This window comes from Castor canadensis, chromosome 9, assembly GCF_047511655.1.
Source record: "Castor canadensis chromosome 9, mCasCan1.hap1v2, whole genome shotgun sequence".
Classification (NCBI taxonomy): Eukaryota; Metazoa; Chordata; class Mammalia; order Rodentia; family Castoridae; genus Castor; species Castor canadensis.
In genome coordinates, this window is record NC_133394.1 from 116,415,628 (window position 1) to 116,435,508 (window position 19,881).

A 19,881-nucleotide genomic window follows, 5' to 3' on the forward strand; every position below is an offset into this window, starting at 1 on the left:
AGGTATTCAGATTATTTGAGAAATACTTAGCAGTGTGGTTGCTGGACCATATTTTAAGACTATGTTCAACAAATAGCCAAATAGTTTCTCTCTCTCTCTCTTTTTGCAATACTGAGGTTTGGGATTTGAACTCAGGTGCCTTGTGCTCTACTTCTTGATCTACAAGATCACTAAGATTTCTTAGTTATTTTTCAGATAGGGTCCCACTTTTGCCTGGGGTTGGCCTTGGACTGTGATTTTCATCTTAAAAAATTTGTTAAAGCTTGTTTTGTGACCTACTGTGTGATCTGTCCTAGAGAACGTTCTATGTGTTGGTGAGGAGAATATGTATTCTGTTGGGTAGAATGTTCTGTATATATTTTTAGGGTCTGTTTAGTCTTTAGTGTTGATCACATCTTCTACTTCACTATTGATCTGTCTGGATGTTCTGTACATCATTGAAAATAGGGGTATTGAAATCTATTAATTGTGTTGCTGTTTACCCTTCAGTTCTATGTTTGATTTATATATTTGAGTGCTGTCATGTTAGATACACATATACTTATAATTGTCATATCTTCCTGGAGAGTTGAACCTTTTATCATTGTTTAATATCTTTCTGTGTATGTGTTGTCTTACGTAAATTCCCAATTAAAGGTGATTTATGGGTTTCTTTTATTAGGTACTCAATCTCTTGTTCCCTCTAGTGTCTGAGTGTGGTATTGCAGGTTCTCTGTAGCTGCTGCAATTTGCCTCACTCTCTTTACCATCAGCCCTCAGACTTCTGAAGTACTCCGTGCTCTAAGTCCGTCAAGAGACAAATCACCTGAGCAGTCCTGAAAACCAGAACATTGGACACATGCTCCACTCTTCTCTTCCACCTAGGGGAGGCTAGTGAGCTGTTGTAGCCTCTTCTGTTCTTGGGCCTCTAGAGCAGCAGAAAGCAGTTTCATCTTTTCTGTTCTCAGCAGGCCCATGGCATGTAGAATATGCCCTGGCCTGTCAGCCCTGTGAGGCAGAAACCTGTCATGTAGGCAGTCCCATGAAAAGCTATAACGTTGGACTTAGGTCCCAACCTTTCCTTTCCTGGGAAAGCCATGTCAGGGGATTTCCTTCCGTTGGATCCACACTGAGCTGGGTGGATAGGCTGTAGCAAGGGAGTGTCACAAATTATCCTGCTGAGAATGCTAGTTTTGTTCTTACCCAAGGCCTGAATATTTCCAAGTTAGTTCTTTGGATTGCTCACAAAGGGAATTTCTCTGTGTATTGTCGTCTTGGCATCTCCTTGATGGTGGGGATGAAGAAGATGAGTCAGGCTTCCTGCTCAGCCGTTTTGCTGATGTCACTTCACTTTGCATTTCTAGCATCAGTGAGTGAGAATTGGTATTGCTGTGCATTCTCAGAAGTCTTTGGTGTCGTCAGTATCTTGGATGGAGCTGTTCTACAGTTGTATCTACGTGGAGATGCAGTGGTGTCTCATTCTTGTTTTAATTTGCATGTTGAGCTTTTCATATGAATATTTTCTATCTGTATGTCTTTCTTCAGTGAGGTGTCTTTTCAGAACTTTTGCTTAGTTTTAATTAGATTGTTTGCTTATTGCTGATTCTTTAAGCATTCTTGTTTTGGACACCAGTGCTTTATTTTCTCCCAACCTGTAGGTTGTCTCTTTTTTTTCTCAACTGTGTCCTCTGAGGAGCTGAAGTGTCATCTGCCCACCCACTCCCAGCTGTCACACACACAGTGCTGAGGATCTAGGCCAGGGCTTGAGCATGCTAGGCAAGCACTCTACTACTGAGTTCATCTCCTGCTCCAAACTGAAGTTGTAAATGTTGATGAGGTGAGGTTGCTCAATTCCTTTGTGAGTTAAGGGTTTGGGATCATATTTAAAAAATCATTGTCTAACTCACATTAAAAAAGACTATATCCTATGCTTTCTTTCAGAAATGTTATAGTTTAATTTTTACATTTAGGTCTATTTTCCGTTTTGTGTTACATTTTAAATGTGGCATAAGGTGTAGGTCAAAATTGACTTTTGGCATATAAATTGTTTCAGTCTCATTCATTGGAAAGATGATCTTTTTTTGCACTGTTTATGCCTTTGTCAAAAATCAGCTGTCCATATAAATATATACATACATACATATATGTATCTAAAACTCTGTTTTACTCCAGATGTTTGTTTAGCTTGATAGCTTATACCATGCTGTCGTGATCACTGTAGCTTTGATGTCTTGCAATCTGGTGGTGGTTGCCGTCCAACTTTGTTCCTTTCCAAACTTGTTTTGGATATTTTACGTCTTTTGCATTTCCATATGAATTTTAGGATATCCTTGCTTTAGGGTTTATAATGTATTTCAGATAAGAAAGCTAACATTCTTATTTTTATTTCTCTTTATTTTATTTCTCTTTATCACATCTTTACTATTTAAATTTTCTTTTATCACTTGTTATATGCAATTTTTATTGTCATGCATTGGCAATAAAAATTTTCTTTAAGTTTTTTGTGTCTGCAGTTTGTTTTTTTCTTGGATCCATAGATTTATAGTTTTCATTAAATTTGTTAATTTTTCAGTCATTATTTCTGAATATTTTCCCTATTCCTTCTACCCTCTCCTATTTCAGAGACTCCAATTACATATATATTTAGACTGAAGTTCTCAATGGCTGACTGATACACTTCCTTTTTGTAAATTATTTTTATCTGTGTTTTATTTTGGAGAGTGCTTATTCTTATATCTTTAAGATGAGTTATTTTTTCTGCATTGACTAATGCACCATCAAATCCAGTATTTTTCTATTTCAAATATTCAAATGTTTTTCTTTCTCAGCTACGGAATTTTTTTTCTCTAGAAGTTCATACTCATCTTTTTTTGTAAGTATCTTTCAAATCTCTAATTTTTCACCATACAGCATATAGTTATGATAACTTTCCAATCTCTTAATTTTAACACTAATGTAGTTTTGATTGGTTGTTCTCCTGATGGATCCTGTCTTTGTTTTTCTTTGCATGCCAGGTATATTTTTAGTTGGACACCAGACATGGAGAATTTAACCTTATTGGATATTTTTATATTCTTATAAATATCTTGAACTTTTCTTTCCCCTCTTTGGAAACAGTGATTCCCTTTTGGCCTGCCTTTTCTATTGTTCTTGCATGATTACTCTTTAACTGCTTGCTGAATTAGTAAACAGTTTTTTTTTCTTTTGTTTAATTAATGCTAAGCATCTATCTTAGGTTTCATACGTAGCAAATCCTAAACATATTATAAATATATATATATGTGTGTGTATATATATGTGTATATATGTGTGTGTGTGTATATATATATATATATATATACCTTTTCTAATTTAAATAAAATCAGTGGCCATTTACTTCTCCCACTGGACAGCATAGTCTTCTGGAAATATTTGCTAATACTGAATGTCACAAATATCTCTGCACGCTGGAGCTCAGCTCATAAAGTGGTGATTTGCAGTTATTTTGTTAGATGAATGTTAATGTTGTCCGTAGGCTGGAATTTAGACTTTTTGGAAAGCTATTCTATTAAACGCCAATGAACGGATAAATGAACTTCACACCTTTAGCCTGCTCATTATTTTATTATCAACATACTCTTTCTGAAGAGAGAAAGTGAGTTTGGAAGTTGGAGGTCTTCAAATGAGGAAAGACTGACAAATGGACCAACTGTAATATTCATATTTACAGTGGAGATTTTAAGAGAAATTTGACATTAGGCGCCTCACAAATGGATGCTATTTAGTTTTACACATCATTTTTTAATACAAGGAGACTGTTCATTTCTTCATTTTTTTCCTCTAATATATAAACATTTGTTCAAATGTTTGTAAAGCATGTTTCTTAAAAGAATACTAAAAAAAAATCAAAGTGGTACAAAAAAGAACTGGAAAAGTGCTGGCATTCCACACCGCCCCCAGCATTTGTTGAGTAATCCTACAAATAATTTCTTTCACATAATGGGATTAAGCTTTGTATTAAATTTTATAATAAAACCTTTCAAATGATGGTTCAGAAATTTAAGCATTTTTAAGGATTATAAGAATGTATGCCTGAAAACTGCATGTTTTAAAATAGTACAAAGTAAGCTTTTTGTATGTAAGCATTGTAATTAAAAAATTTTATTTGTGTCTTTGAAATAAACAAGCTAATGTAAACTGTACATATTTACAGCAATAAACTACATTTCAGAAGCTGCACAATTTCTTCTATAAGTACAGCTGATGTTTTCTGACACCAGCCTTTCAAATGTGTTGTCTGTCTTTCATTTGCTGCAGCATTTAACATTTTTTAGTACCAAAGCAGACAACAACATGGTCTATAGCAAAGCCACACGGTTAACAATATACTGAGGGAGTGACAGTCCTGTGACTGTGAGGGTATCTGTGAGTCCTGAAATCGAGAGCACAAGCATCTCTTGTGTCCATACCTGATTGCATGTAAATTGATTTTGTATTTTGCAAGGAAATGCACAATTACTCAATGAATGATTTAAGGATAGAAAAAAGGCCATGAAGGGGAAAAGGGTCAGGAATCAGAGGCCACTTAACAGGTCCTTATCCATTAATTCACTGCTTAGAGGGAAATCTATGTCTTCTTTCATTTGTATCAATCACAGGCTTCATGGGTTTTGTTCACAGAAAGCTTTTGAGAAAATAAAAGCATAATACCTCATACTTCAAGCACATAAAAAAGAATTAATGAAATGGTTAGGCTATTTTAGTCAAACCCCCTTAACAGAAAGGAGACGAATAAGCAGTTATTGTATGAAAGTTTGGTTTTGAATGTAAAAGGCGACTACAGAAAATCACTAGTACCATTAGACAGAATGGCAATTTCAATCAGAAAATGCAGCATATGTTGATACAAAATAGAAAACTTTAATTATAAAAGTAAGGAGTCCGTCTTTTCCTTTCTTGGTATTTGTTAAAACTTGTCTATTTCATTAAAAAAATTTGTACAGGTTTCCAGAAAGTATACTCTTTCTTGCCATTTAGCTTCTTTAATGGTCCCTTCTAGGTATACAAAAGTACTGCCTGCTTATGTAAAAAAAAAAAATGCTTACGGCCAGAGCAGAAGAGCATTAAAACATTGTTCATATTTCTTTGCAACAAAGTTCTGCCTTCTGTAAAATGAGATAAAAGAATACCTTTATTTATAATAACTGTGTAATACCAATCAGGATATGAGTTAGCTAAATCACATTTAGGAGGGAAGATAGCAAAATTGATTGTTGGAGACTTAAAAACACAAGGGAGAAAACACTTAACATGCTCTGATATATTTGGTGAGTTTAGCATAACGGATTTTGAGGGCAACAGAAGGTATGTGTTTCTTTCTGTATGTCCATAATAGCACCTGCTTTTGAAACCTGCAACTATTTAGTACATGATATTATGAACTAAAATAGCAAATGACAGTTTTGGCAAGTTTGGCTAATTTTTGGATTCAATCAAGTTTTAGGTGAAGTGGTAGCCAAAGAGGTGTTCCATTGCTGGCAGGATAGTAATTTTCTATTCTTAAGCTTAATGAGTCTTGCTTTCTTAAACCTCCAGGTTCACCATGTAAAGGTCTTTGCCTCAGGTTTATTCCCCTTGGGAAAATTGAGAGGAGTGAAATGATTATTTAGAGATGATGAGCAGACAGGGAGTTTTTCAAGCAAGCCAGCCTCAGCTCAGATGCTTTTCTGTCAAAAATAGTCGTATTTGAATTTAAACAATATTAAACTCTCTGATTTTCACCTTCATTAACCTTTCAAATAACATGCCAACATTATATCACATTAGCCACTAGGTCTCCATCACAATGTCACAAAATGCTGGCTGGTGGTCAAAAACAAAAACGTATCTAAAAAAATGTAAAAAGTTTTGGTCCCTGTAAGCATTTATGTTGGGAATTGCCAAAAACCTCAAGCAGTCTTGACCTTGTAATAATGCCACATGGCATTTATTTAAAATACAGAGTTGGGCAACACAGTTGAATATGTGTGTAGAATCATAAGCATTCCCTTAGAAAATTTGTGGATGTTCTGAATATGAGAGGCTCTTTGCGTATATGGTTCTGTTTTTCATGACATTGCAGTGAGTTAGAATGATCACTGGACTTCTCTAAAAATGTCTTGAGGCACTTTCACAAAACCTAGTCAAGCTTTATCCATTGAGAATTTTAAAAAGCTGTAGGAAGCAGATCAACAATGAGTTAAAAAAAAAAAGAAAGCAAAAGGAGACACACCGTAATTCAATATATTTAGGGAATATATGTAGAAAAGTAAGTTATCTAGTAAAGCTAGGGTGACTGGTTCCACCCTGAGATAAGGTTTGCAAATTATATATTTCTTTTATGCAAATAAATAAATACTATACATAACAGGACAACAGGAATGTTAGTAATTGAAAGGAATTGCCCCATAAAGAACATTTCACTTTTGAAAACTTTGCCTTGAGAAGCAGTGATGAATGTTAAGATGTCTATCCATCTTGGATAGTTCTGAACCTTCTATTTATAGCCTGGCAGAAATAGAGTTTGGCATGCAATACCTTTTTGAAGTATACTCTTAGAATTCACATTAGAATGTTCCATTGATAATACAGTATAGTCTCAACTTCAAGAATAAGCACCCTATAGAGCTTAGATTCAGTGGGCTTTTAATAAGGCAAATATGGATAAACAAGGAGAAAATTAAGCCATGTAAAATTTCTTTTTCCATCAAGAAAAAGAGGTAGTAATTAGGATGGAAAATTCAGTTCTGCTAGAAATGATAGGATCAATAATGGTCATGTTATAAGGATTCGGTTTGATTAGTCATACACAGTGGAAAAAAATTTCAGTGAGCATTCTGCATGACACCAGTGAGGTGTAACTGTTCAATTGTAACTTATCATTGAGAGGTTGTAGGCATAGACTCCATGGGACAAAAATAACTTGGGGGAGACTGTAGAAGTTACCTGTCCCACAAGTTATTATCTGTAATCCCAAAATATTGTCTGTTATGGAAATGTTATTCTGTACTGTTGAATTTACTATTGAAGGTCATTAGAACAGCATATGTACACTCTACCATTGGCATAGCAATAGATACTTTGGACAATACAAAAGAATTAGTAAATGGTATGTTTACTCTTAAGGACTTTGTACTTTGTTTAGAGAGAGAATACTTACTTACAAAAACTACTAGAAATAACAGAAAAGCATTTTTATGGACAAAGTGGCTGTAAGAATTGAGGGCATGCTAGCAGGAGTGAAAATAGAAGAAGGGATGTATACAGATAGATTTTTGGTTGTGGTGATTTGATTCCCTAGTCACTATTGGGGGTGGGGCTAGGAAGAATGAGCAGTGGAAATAAAACATAAAACTTCAAGCAAGCAATAAGAACATTTTGGGATAATGTGCAGCTATTGGAGTGAAGGGTTAGGAAGCCCTATTCTTGCTTGAAGCTAATGAAGGAGAATAATGAGAAGTATGGTGAAGAGAACGATGGAGAGACTGTGATCAGTCATAACAAGTCATTCACAAGGAACTAAGACATTTTTTTCAATTTGTTAGTACTCAATTTATTGGTATTAATTTAGACTCATTCAGATTACTGAAACTTCATAATTACAATGGCCATATAATTTATTATTCAAATGGACATTTTGACCTCCATTAATCATTACACATTGGGATTATCTTAGGCAAACTGGTCATATGGTCCCCTAATAATAATGTGAACCTAAAAGAACTGGGGCACATTGTGCAAGCTTTTCTTCTATACTTGTTCTCAAGAAAATAATGAAAAGTTTTGATGTTGGTTAGGGGGAAGGTGGAAAGGGAAAAAAACTAATCTGGACACAAAATGTCTACTGAGCACGTTGTCTAGCTGTTGGGAGTGGGAACTGTCTTCTTCCCTCCAACTCTCCTTTTATCTTTGGACTACCCAAAAACTGAACCATCAAAGTAAAAAGGATTAAATCAAGGCAGTGTGGCAGGGTGGAAATTTTGTCTTTGGAGTCAAGAAAATTTGGAATGAATACTAACTTTATCATAACTGGCTATCAGATCTTGAGTAAATCATTTCACCTACTTGAGTGGCTATTTCCTGACATTGGTATTGTTGTCATAATTTCATAAGGTTGTAGTGAAGATCAAATCATTAAATGATGTGTGGGAAAGAGTTTTCTGATACTTTAAACCAATGTGTGACAGTTACTGTTGGTTGTCTACCCAAAAAGCATTCTTCTTTCTTTTTTTAATTTTTTTTCTGACGTTAGGCAGCTCTAGCAATCGGTGTTGTGAAAAAATCATAATTCCATTTCTCTTCTCAGTGTCTGGTTCAGGAATGGATGTACACATATACACATACACACATACACATACACACACATACACATACACATACACATATGCATTCAACCCTGGCCAAAGGAACAAAAGGGAAGGCTGCTTGGGGCAAGTTAAAGAAAGAGATTTTTGCCCTTAAAAAGAGATCCAAGGAAGGACTTATCCCTGTTTCTGCCTCTCAATATGAGTGTGTGTGTGTGTGTGTGTGTGTGTGTGTATGGTGTAGACATTCTGTGAATGTAGTTGGTGCTTAGAACATGCAGAGGAGGAAAGAATGTGTTACGGAAGGGCTTAGTCCTTGATGACATCATTATTGTACTATTGAAACTATTGAAATAGCCAATCCAGAAACTATCTCACCTCTGAGTTTATTGTTATATGGGATAATAACATTTTGATTATAAAAGTTGCTTTTAGTTGCAACTTTTGTTACTTGCTCCAAATGAATCTTAACTGTATATAACTTTGTCAGAATTAAAAGGCTTAAGAGTATTTTTCTTCAAAATGATACCATTAAATATAAATCTATTTCTAGGCTTAAAAACAATGGGAAACCAGAAAAAGAAATCAATTGACTCACTGCTTTAAGATGAGTGGTGAGTATAAACGTAAATGCAATGAGGTGGTTGGACCAATAGTCTTTGAAGTATGCTTGAGGTTCAGTGGCAGAATGATCGTCAATTTTTCAAAGAGGCTGCCCCATTTATAGACTGGTCTACAACAGAAGGGAGGAATTTCTAGGCATTGTCCTAACAATTTTGAGTGGTCAGGAGGTTCTCAGGAGAATTATGGAAGTTTTGACTTGGAAGGTATCTTAAAAAAGAGAGAAAATGTTAGTTAACATCTGTTTGCAGAAACCATGGTCTATGACCATGTTCAAAGACTGGAATAGTGAGGATGCATGCTTGAAGAATATAAATAGACATATAGGCTAATCATAATTTGTAAACTTTCATTGGATATACCTAAAATATTTGGCAGATTTAACTGGTGAAGTGGGGACATGGGAGGAGGTAGGGAGACAAAGAAGGTGGATAATCTTTCTAAAGATTGGGAATCTTTTCCACCTAAATCATATCTGCCATTACATTTTCAGAACACAGACAATAGTGGGGTTAAGGACTAGGGAGAGCACAGCAACAACATTTGATCCAATACACTGTCTGAAAGTTGGTTTTTCAATCCACTAAAGAGAGTTTCATGGCTTTTACTTGACTGAATTATAGAGAACGACTTAAGGACTTCTATATCTTCCAGAGATTTAAAATAGAGACCAGATCACATTGATATATTTTATCTGAGGCGCTTTTTAAGTCCTATGTTATAGAACATGATAAAAATAGTAAAATAATTTTTGCCACTTGCCCACATAACTGTGTATATTCAATATATCTTTAAAGGAATATGAACAAGTATTGAACTCGATTCACTTGACACCAAATGGCTTACTCTCAAAGACATGCTATGAGGATTATTAATAAATTGGCAGGGCTACATTAGCAGAAGCCACAGTGTTCCTGCATCGTTCTGTTAAACTCCCATATAAACGGACCTTTCTAAAATTAACTTTGAAACTTAGTTGTGGAAGAGATCTTCGAAGTTATCTGGTGGCATGTCCAGAACCACATACAGGCTAGTGGCAGTTGCAGCACGAAAACACATCCTCAATCCTAGTTGTAAGGTGCCACCTATTCGTTATATCTCTCTATCCACCATGCAGCTCCTTCTTGTTAACCTTTCAAAGTTATACTGCATGTTGTTTGGTATATGTTTAGGGAACTCTGTTCTCTAAATCTATAGAAATACTGTCTAAAGGAAATAGGTATTCTACATAATTTTATGGTGGCAATTAGCTAGTTTGCATTGTGGCTTGTCCAATTATCAACTCTATTTAACATCTTCTAGAAGGCCGAGGGTGAGTAGGTAAAGAGATACACAAGAAGTAGAACTCTGTAATAGCAAGAGGGTATGAAAAGGATGACATGAGTTAATTTCCTAATGGATAGTCTGTGACCAGTGATGCATTGCTTGAATGATAAGCCCTTTTGGGAGGAATAATAAATTTTCAAATGGTGTATAATTAGTACTGAAGGAGGGCATGAATAGATAAGTTTTATGAAGAACTAATACAGTATGAATTTACCACATTTCAATTCTAAAGGAAAAATTAGGTATAGATAGTATAAATTTCCATAGGTTTGAGCTAATGATTTTTATTTCCACTATGTTATGAAATAAGCATGGAGAGAGAAGTTTATGTAAACACATGTTCTCTTTACATAAGGAACAGGAAAGCAGAAAATAAAAATAACCCAAGGCAGTTCAGAGGAGGCTGCTGAGAGTAAACGGCTTACCTCCAAAGACCTTTGAAAGGCAATAGGAGTAGGAACTGAGAAAATTATTACAATTCATTGATTTTGAATTATATTGAAGAAATACAATATAAAAGTACAAAGAAGTTGAAGCATTCAGCTGTTTATGGGCAAGGTAGCTTATGAGGTTGAAAATGAGAAAGAGGAAAAACAAAGGAATCAATTCCATTGGATTAAACATGAGGCAGGTACAGTCAGGAAGGAAGGAAGACAGAAGAAGTAACCTATTTTACAAAAGTCCAAATTGCAAAATGCACACACACATCATATTTTAATAATTTGCACATATAAAAATATATTGGGGAATGTCTTCTCTTCCCTGTTTTTCTTCAAAGGGAAACAGAGGAAAAAGCAAGAGCCAGGTAGCAATAATGGGACTGTTCTAAACTAATGAATCAGTGACCCTGTACACCTAAGGCAAAATAGTAATTTATTTGGCCTCTCTTTTATTGATTGTTTTGATTGTCTACAGAACAGAAAGTACAGGTAGATTTGTTCAGGAGAATGGTAATCCTTCCCAACTGGTTCAGGAATATCCCTTATTTCTCCACCTTGAATTCTCAATGAAGCCTTTGAGATAAGTCCAGGATACACAAGGGATCTCAGGGCCAATCAGGAATGGTTGTGAATCTCTTGACATACCAAGGACTTTATAGTAGGCAAAGAATAAAAGGAAACAAAAGTAAAACCCATAAACAACTGTCAGACCTTTTCAATTTGAATAGGAAATTCTTGCTCTAGGAGAAATTAGGACAAACACAAAATTCTTCATCCTTATCCTTATAAGAACTTAGTATTTTTTGGTTTGCAATTGTTTTATTCAAAAGAATTTCTTTCAAAAGCTTTAATGTGGAATTACAGCCTCTAACAATTTAAGTTTTCTTTTAGTTTAGTTGATATCAGCTTTCTAAAAGAAGCTTGGTTAGAGTGTGCACAGTGTGTTCTGGACCTAGAACTTGACTGACCCGGTTCAAAGAAAGAACTTTTCTTATTCAGTTGATAGCACACCCTAGTGGACACATTTTGGAAGCAAATGATCTCACAATGATGGCTCCCCATGTATACTTTTCTGGTGCTTATAATGCTGGCAATAAAACGTTCCACCTTGCTCCTTTCTTACCTCAAGGTAAGAAAGTAATGTGTTCCTTCTAATGCATTACTAAGAAAATAGTCTTTCCCCAATTTCTTGTATATTCTAAATTTCTATAGGCAGGACCAGCCTCTCTTGGGATGCCAATTTGCATGGAAACACATCTCATGGCATAATATCCCAGAACTCTGAAGAATTTTTCGGGAATACCAACACTTGGGGTGTATGGGTGAATACTTTTGAGTACTTTTAATCACCATACCTTCTTTAAGCTTAGCCAGCGCATATCACATGTTTTCCTACCCCTAGCTGAAAAATCTTCATTTTAATTCCCAGTTTATCCCAATTTCTCTTTCTCTTTAAAAAGTAAAGACATCATTATCTCTAGATCTTTCAGTAATGAACCAGCTAGTTAGTGTTATCAAGACCATTTACTATTCTCTTCTTTTGCTCCTTCCTATTCTTTGGACATTTGACTGTCTACCCTGATCAGACCCATCCATCCCTTAGAAGTTCTAGGAAACATAGTGGAAGAGAAGTTAGACGCTAAAGACGCTAAAGGGTCAACTGAAGCTTTGAATCACTGATGGATTTTGAGTATCTCTTCCATTCCAGACCCCCTCAACAGCATGGATAATTCAGTATTTAAAGATATTAATGGCCACAAATGACTGATAACAACACATCTATGCTTCATAACAGTTCAAAGAGCTTCTTGCCCCAGTTCCTGTTTCTGCTGGTGCACTGCTCCTGGGCTGTCCCTTTCAGTGGGGTAAGGGCATGAGGCAGTGATCACAGACACCTGGTTATGGCTTAGAGCAGAGTTACACAAGTGTACACACAAAATGGTAGAGAAAGATCAAGAGCTGAAAAGATTCTGGTTTGGGCCCAAATCACTAGTCATTTCACTTCATGAGTAAAAGCAAATGCTTTATAAGCTTACATTATTTACAATGCTTAGGTTTTTCAAACATCCACCCAAAGCTGAGGACCACCACGCCACAAGGTACAGTTCAATAAACTATGTACAGAATTTACAAGGAAGTTTACATAGTAGTCTACATTCCATTAACAAATTTACCTTTGTGATGCCTGCTTGTTTTCAGGAAACACATTTTTTTCTGTTCTTTTTATCCCAGTAACTGTGAATTGAACCAACATAAACAAATGCTTGCACATTCTTTTTTCCTCCCTCCTGGGATATATGATTATAATTTATTTCAGAAAAAAATGGTGGCACATTACCCTTTGGTAAGATACTGTTTGAAATTTTCCATAAGAAACCTTGGAGACTGTTTCTTTCTAAAAGCATTATACATGTATCCTTTTTATTTAACTTGGCAAATTGTAATTGAGCTCTTTCCTAAATGAATATTTATAAAATAGTCATTGATTTTTAGAAAGATGGAATTGAGTCAACATTTCTGTGCATTGTACATAATATTTTTTTAAAGGAAAGCCTATCCTTGGACTCTTTAAGCAAAGTTTATTTTCCCCACCATATTTTTCTGTTTGCATTTTTGAGATTCTTCATTGACTGTAATGCTCAATAAAGATGACATGTATGAAAACACATATCTTTCAGTTAGCAGAAGTACCAACCAGCTGCTCTTTCTATCTGGCAATAGAGGATGGAGAAAATACTGTTTAATTCAAGCAAAAGTAGGTCTTTACCTGGGTCTTTGCCTCACAAAGTTGGTAAGGGTAATGCACTTTACACCTGATACTTTAAGCTGAGGAAGAATTATGACTAGAAGGAATGTCAAGTGAATAATGGGATAATCTGGTAGATCTACACAGGTTGAGTCTATAACACAATTTATGTCACAGTTGACGAACTGTGAACATGGGGTTCCCTGGACGTGACTGTGGCATAAAAGAGTGTATCTGTGTAATTTTTAGTCTCTTCTGCCACTTAAGTAATGCAGGGGATTATGGCTATTTTCATGGCAAAAAGGAAACAACTCAATAGCAGTAAAATAATAACCCTTGTATAATGTAATAATACGAATCTTTCAAGAATAGGGGAGCAGTGTGAGGGTATTTAAGAGTGTTACATAAACTTTTAAGATTTGTGTACAATATTTTGGGCAAGTCAAGGGAGACAACTGAGAAAGAAGAGCCTGGTTTTTTTTCCTCATGCCATGTTTGGTCTATAATGGGAGGAGTCAGCCAGGATAGGGGCTAAGGAGGAAATGATTTGTCTGGGAAGTATCCAGAAGAAGGAAATAGGAACAGAGAACAGTAACCACAAGCATGGCAGCTCCTCAATTCTTCTGGCTCCCTTGCCTCTAAAATCAGAGTTATTTGATAGGATTTGCATAATGGTGACTATGATCCTTCTACCACCCAAATGTCTTACCATATTGTGCCCAATGGGAAAATTCAGGCTAAATAATTTTACATTTTACAAGGGTTAGGACACAAGAGTTGAAACTTTTTTTCTCAGAAGATGCATTACATCTAAAACATCAGCAAGGAAACACTTTAGATTTTTAGAGGCAAGATAAAAGTAATAATGCAGATACGAATTACCTCAATCTTTTCCAAGAAACATGATCTAAGCAGATATGTAAAGAGAAATGATTTTGTTAAGGGACATGGGTTACAGACACTTCCTTTCTGATTTAGCATTTCATCCTTTAAAGCTTTCCAAAGTGCTTTGACATCAGAATGATTCATTCTCTTATACCCAAAATTTCACTTCCTGTCTTTAAAACAAATGGCTGCACAGTGGTTCCTAGATGGTCACTGAGAGTATTAACTGAACAATCACTGGCATGACTACATTCCATTCCATTTGGGCATTCTACAATGGCAAAGCATCTCACCAAGAGACTGAACAGTGTTTTAAATAGATGAGTTCATGCCCACAGACTGGGGGTTACCTTGACCAAGGAAATGTGTTCGTGTCACTAAAAACCTAAATGAAAGTTTGGTCCCCATTACCTTATCAATTACTCTCGAAACCACTGAGATCATTTTTCTAGGTAAAGGAATTTTTAAATTTTTACTAATGTATATAATCTCCAGCCATACCTATTTACCTATTTGTGGGTTCCCTTTTCCTCTTGATTTCCCCTTAAGCTCATCAGAAGGAATTCAGTCTTATCTTTCCAGTTATGACTGTAATTTCCAGCAACTCACACTATTCTACACATAGATCTTCCACATAGCTTTAGAAAAAAAATCCAGATCATCAAATGAGGCAATTATCCTATTACTTCCTCAATCCTTGTTTCAAATGCTAGGATTAGGTGCGAAATTAATCACCTTTATCATTGCTTGGTCAATTTAGGTCTTACTCAACCTTGAAAAAAAGAGCATATACAAGTTTCACATACTCAAACTGAAAAAAATGAGATTTTAATGACAGAAAATGGGAAAGATCTCAACTGTAACTGGTTGGGCACATTTAGAACTGTGTGTTGCATCACTGATGGTGTGAGAACCATGACCCAGAATAATCAAGAGAGAGATAAGGCAGAATAGGAATGACGGTGAATAATGAGTGTACATGGGGTTTCCATTTTAGTGTTAGAAGGCCCAGTACTTTTTCCAATATTGTTTTTATCTGTGGTGTTACTCCTTCAAAGGTCTTAAAATGGAAATGGCTTTGGAGGAATGGTATACCAACATAGGTGAGTCGCATTTCCTGGATTATTCTCTTCCTAGTTTGAAATGCAGAGCTGACAGTAGAGTCATAAAGTGCCAGTGGAGACCTGTGTGACTAGCTTGTCACCATTAACTATGGCTCTCTAGAAGGCTAAGAAATACACACTCATTGATTTAAGATTTTGCAGTTCAGATAACTGCCCAGGCACCCTTTCACAGCACATAAATCTTGCCTCATTCATGGAGAGGGCAATATTTTTCTTTGGCAAAAACTGAACCTCATCCCTTTCCTCAAAGTCCTCTCCTCCCCTTTCTGTCACTGTGGAGGAGCAAATAGAAGGATTTCAGGCTTGTGAAGTAAATTCAGGTCTTCTCATCGGAAATGGACAATAAGAAAAATGGTCATTGGCTCCTCAAACTTTTTATTCTCAAGAAGAAAAAGAAAAATGGTCTCAATGACTACCAGTTTGACCAGGCTGGATTCTAATGTCAATTGAGCATTTGCCCAGGAGTCTGAGAAGGAAGCATTTCTAAGGATGCTCAGCCTAAGGATAGATGAAGAGGGCAGGTTAAGTTTACATAACCTTTGTCAGCATTTGCTGATTTCTTCATCCTCTTCCAGGGAGCTGAGGAGATCTTCCCTGACTTGGGGGAATCAGAGTGGAGTGGAACTTTCCTTTCTTTTCTAGGCTCCTTTTGGTCTTTCCCCTTCCTGGAAATCTGTAACTGGTCAATGGCTTTGTTTTTACTTCTGAGATCCTGGAAAGTGTGTGTGTGTGTGTGTGTGTGTGTGTGTGTGTGTATTTTGGCAGCAAGAAATTGTTACAGTTTCCCAGGAAGCAATGCAGGTGGACGGTGAGGTCCTCTTTTCATTTAAAAAATAATTCAACAAAATCCAGGACAACTAGGAGAGACAGCTAAAGACCTACCTAACTTCTTTCTTTGTGTTTGTAAACATGGCAATTAATAGAGCTCTTAAAGAGCTAATAACCTGGACCACAGTAGACTGGAAAAATATTTTTTTGAAGTAAATATGGTGCAGTAATAAAATTGATATGCGAGACTTAAAACCAATTGGATGGCTGAATCTCTTACCCAAAAAAACAGCAGTATCTCTGTTGGGGACCTGTGGAGTTAAAAAAAAAAAAAAACAAGAGAAGAGGAAAATAGTCTAAATCGAACCATTAGACAAAACTTAGTGTACATAATAAAGCCAATAGACGACGTTAAAAAGAGAAAAGGTGATGGGAAAAAACATTCGGGACCACTTGTCTATGGAGTTCACGTCAGTCAAGTCGGGGATTTTGACTTTGAGCTGGGAGGCGCGCCTGCGGATGCGCCCCTTGCTGGGCACCCCGTGTCGGTCCAGGGCGCGCCCGTAGCCCTCGCGGCTGCTCAGCGGCTTGCGGTACTGGATGCTGGCGCTGTCGTATGAGTACATGGTGGCCTTGGGGTCGCTCACGCTCGTGAGTACTTCGGTGCCACTTGTCTCGTTCCTTATTTCCAGGGTGCTGAGGAGAATGTTGCCATGGGGGTCGACCTGATGGCAGAAAGGACAAGTTTAGACACAACTGCCAGGATGTTGGCTTGTCATTTTTAGCCTGTTCTATGCCCCCACGGACTCATTATTCCTTCTCTATGGAGAGCTGGCTCTCTGCTTCTCCTGGACATGGAGGTTTTCTTTCTATCTATCTAATCTATCTATCTAATCTATCTATCTATCCATCCATCTATCATCATCTATCATCACCTACTTACCAATCGATCCATCTATCTATATCTGTCAATCATCTATCTTGCAAGCTATCCGGCCATGTATGTAAGTGTCATATGTCCCCAATCACAAAACATTGGTGTGTTTGTTTATGTGTGTGTGTGATTTCTTCTTGTTGAATACAAGTGGTACATGGGAATAAAACTAGAAAAAATAAAAAGTAAAAATTCACAATGCACCTTCACAATCATTAATATCTTGCTAAACTTCCAGTCTTTTTTTGTTCATGTGTATTTACAAATACAAATATTTTGCTTTGCAAATCCACTCTTGTCAGTTATTAATACAGCCTCGTCCTCTTTCCATGTTAACAGATATTCTTCTGTGACATCTTTTTATTAATAACTTACATGGATGAATCATAATTAAATCAATCTGTTGTTAGATGTTAAGACTTGTTTTACTTCTATAGTTTTATCAACAAGTCTGGAAGGAACAACTTTTAGTTAAATTGTTGAACATGTCCATAACTATTTCCTCAGGCTAAACTGCCAGAAATGGAATGAATAGGTCCAAGGATATGCCTGCCTATACTTGAACTTTTGATTCTCCACCATTGCTCGTTGTTGCTTCCTGCCATTCCAGCGATTCCTGTTCCAAACTTGCACATCTATTGCCTTTTTAATTTATGGAGCTATTATTTTTGTCATTAATTATATTGGTTAATCCTATTGTATAATTTATCTCAGTTATTTCTCACACTAGCACTAAGAAATACATAATATTATTATCTCAGCTCAGCAGATGGTGAAATAAGCTCAAAAAGGTTAGGTAAATTATCAAAAATTAAACAAATGATCGCCCAATTTGGGATTAAATATATAGGATTTGCTTTGTCTCAAACATTTTTGCTCCTCCTTTTATGTTAATCAAGTTGGTCTGTTTTCTTCAAAGCTCAATTTACTTTTAAAAATTTTTTATTAGAATATATTCATTATATAGAGGGATTCATTTTGACAATTCCAAATAGGCTTATGTTGCACATTGGTTAGATGACTCCCACAAGAATATGAGGTCCATCAACCATATACCCTCACATTAATCTTCTTCATTCACCCCTCCCTTTTTCAAGTACTCTCCCCCCACACATTGTACCTATTTTACAGACCTGTCTTTCATTATTAATATTTAAGTTGATGTTCAAAGGGGTTTCTCAATATATCCCCACTGTGGGTATACTTTACTTTGGTCTGTCCAGCCCCTTCTGTTGCTCTCCCTTACCCCTTTACCTCCCACCCCCCATTTTACAACAGCTTTCAATGCATATCCTTATATCCTCTACCTTCACAGATGTGTTTTTACAATATTGTTGATGTTCCATCATTCTCTTTTCCTTTCCTTCCTTCAATCCTGCTTTCTCTGTGTACCTTTAATCTTTCAGGATAATAGTAACCTCAGGAACTTTCTCCAAACATTTATTGAGTGCTCACTATTGTTCCAGAAACAGTGTTAGGAGTCAAGGAATTATGTTGGGTAAAATAAGCATTCTTACATTAAGAAACTTAGCACTGACTTTTAAGGCAAAATTTATAAATTCAGATCCAACAGGGACCAAGAAGCATGAGTGAGTAGAGGCAGGTGAGTATAGATAATTGAGTGGCACTAGGATGTGGTAAGGACTATGGTAAAGTAAATATCTAAAGAGGACACTGAAACTCAGATACAGCTAATAACTACAGACCATTAAAGAACCTTATCTAGATTTTTGTTTGAGGACTCTATATTAAGGTAGCTCCATATTGTAAAAATGCTCCTCACGCCAAACAAACATATCCATGTCACATTGGGCATTTAGATGGCCAATTAGAGACCTCTAGTCTTTTTCATTCATTTATCCTTTAACATATAATACTTGTATCAATCTTGAATTTTAGGTAAAAGTCCTATTTTCCCACCCAGACATAGAAGTGCTGGGACATAGATAAAAAGAGCTTGGATCAGGGCAGTGCAGTAGAAAGGAATGGAGGGATCTGTGAAAAAGAAAGATCTGCCATATGACCCAGTGATACCACTCCTAGGAATATACCCAAAGCAATGTGAGTCAGCTTACAACAAAGACACCTGCACTCCCATGTTTATTGAAGCACTATTCACAAGAGCTAAGCTATGGAAACAGCCAAGATGCTCCACTACAGATGAATGGGTTAAGAAAATGTATTTATACACAGTGGAATTTTATTCAGCCACAAAAAAAGAATGAAAATTTGTCATTTGCAGGTAATGGTTGGAACAGAAGAACATCATCTTAAGTGAAGTTAGCCAGACTCAGAAGGTCAAAAGCTGCATGTTCTCTCTCATATGTGGGATATAGACCTAATACAAATGCAGTAATATTATGCAACACTGCCCTCACTAAGGGGAGGTCACACATGGGAGGGGTAGGGTAAAAGAAGAAAACTAAGAAATTGAATATGGTTGATATATTCTCTATACAAGAATGAATATAGAAATCTTAAACTGGCTGAAGCCACCATAAGAAAGGGACTAAAGTAGAATGCTGATAATAAGAGGAGATATGGGTAACACATATACACATGGAAATATCACAAAGAAACTCCCTGTATAGCTACCTTTATCTCAAACAAACAGTAATGTCATGCTTTTCTTTTGATCTTTTCTCATTTTTCTTGTGCAAAATCAAAGAACAGGAAGGCAGAACAGGTCCTGTCCAGGGGGGAGAGTTGGTATCAGTGGAAGCGGGTAGGAGGGTGA

The 19,881-nt window shown here is 36.2% G+C and overlaps 1 protein-coding gene across 1 annotated transcript in view; it reads right to left on the reverse strand.

Annotated features, from left to right (window-relative positions):
- Gabrb1 (gamma-aminobutyric acid type A receptor subunit beta1) overlaps nucleotides 1–19,881 on the reverse strand; it is a 366,236-nt gene continuing 346,355 nt past the window's right edge. The window contains exon 9 of the mRNA XM_074042317.1: nucleotides 1–16,935. Coding sequence (XP_073898418.1) covers nucleotides 16,591–16,935 — 345 coding nt within the window. The 3' untranslated portion in view covers nucleotides 1–16,590. The remainder of the gene's footprint in view (nucleotides 16,936–19,881) is intronic.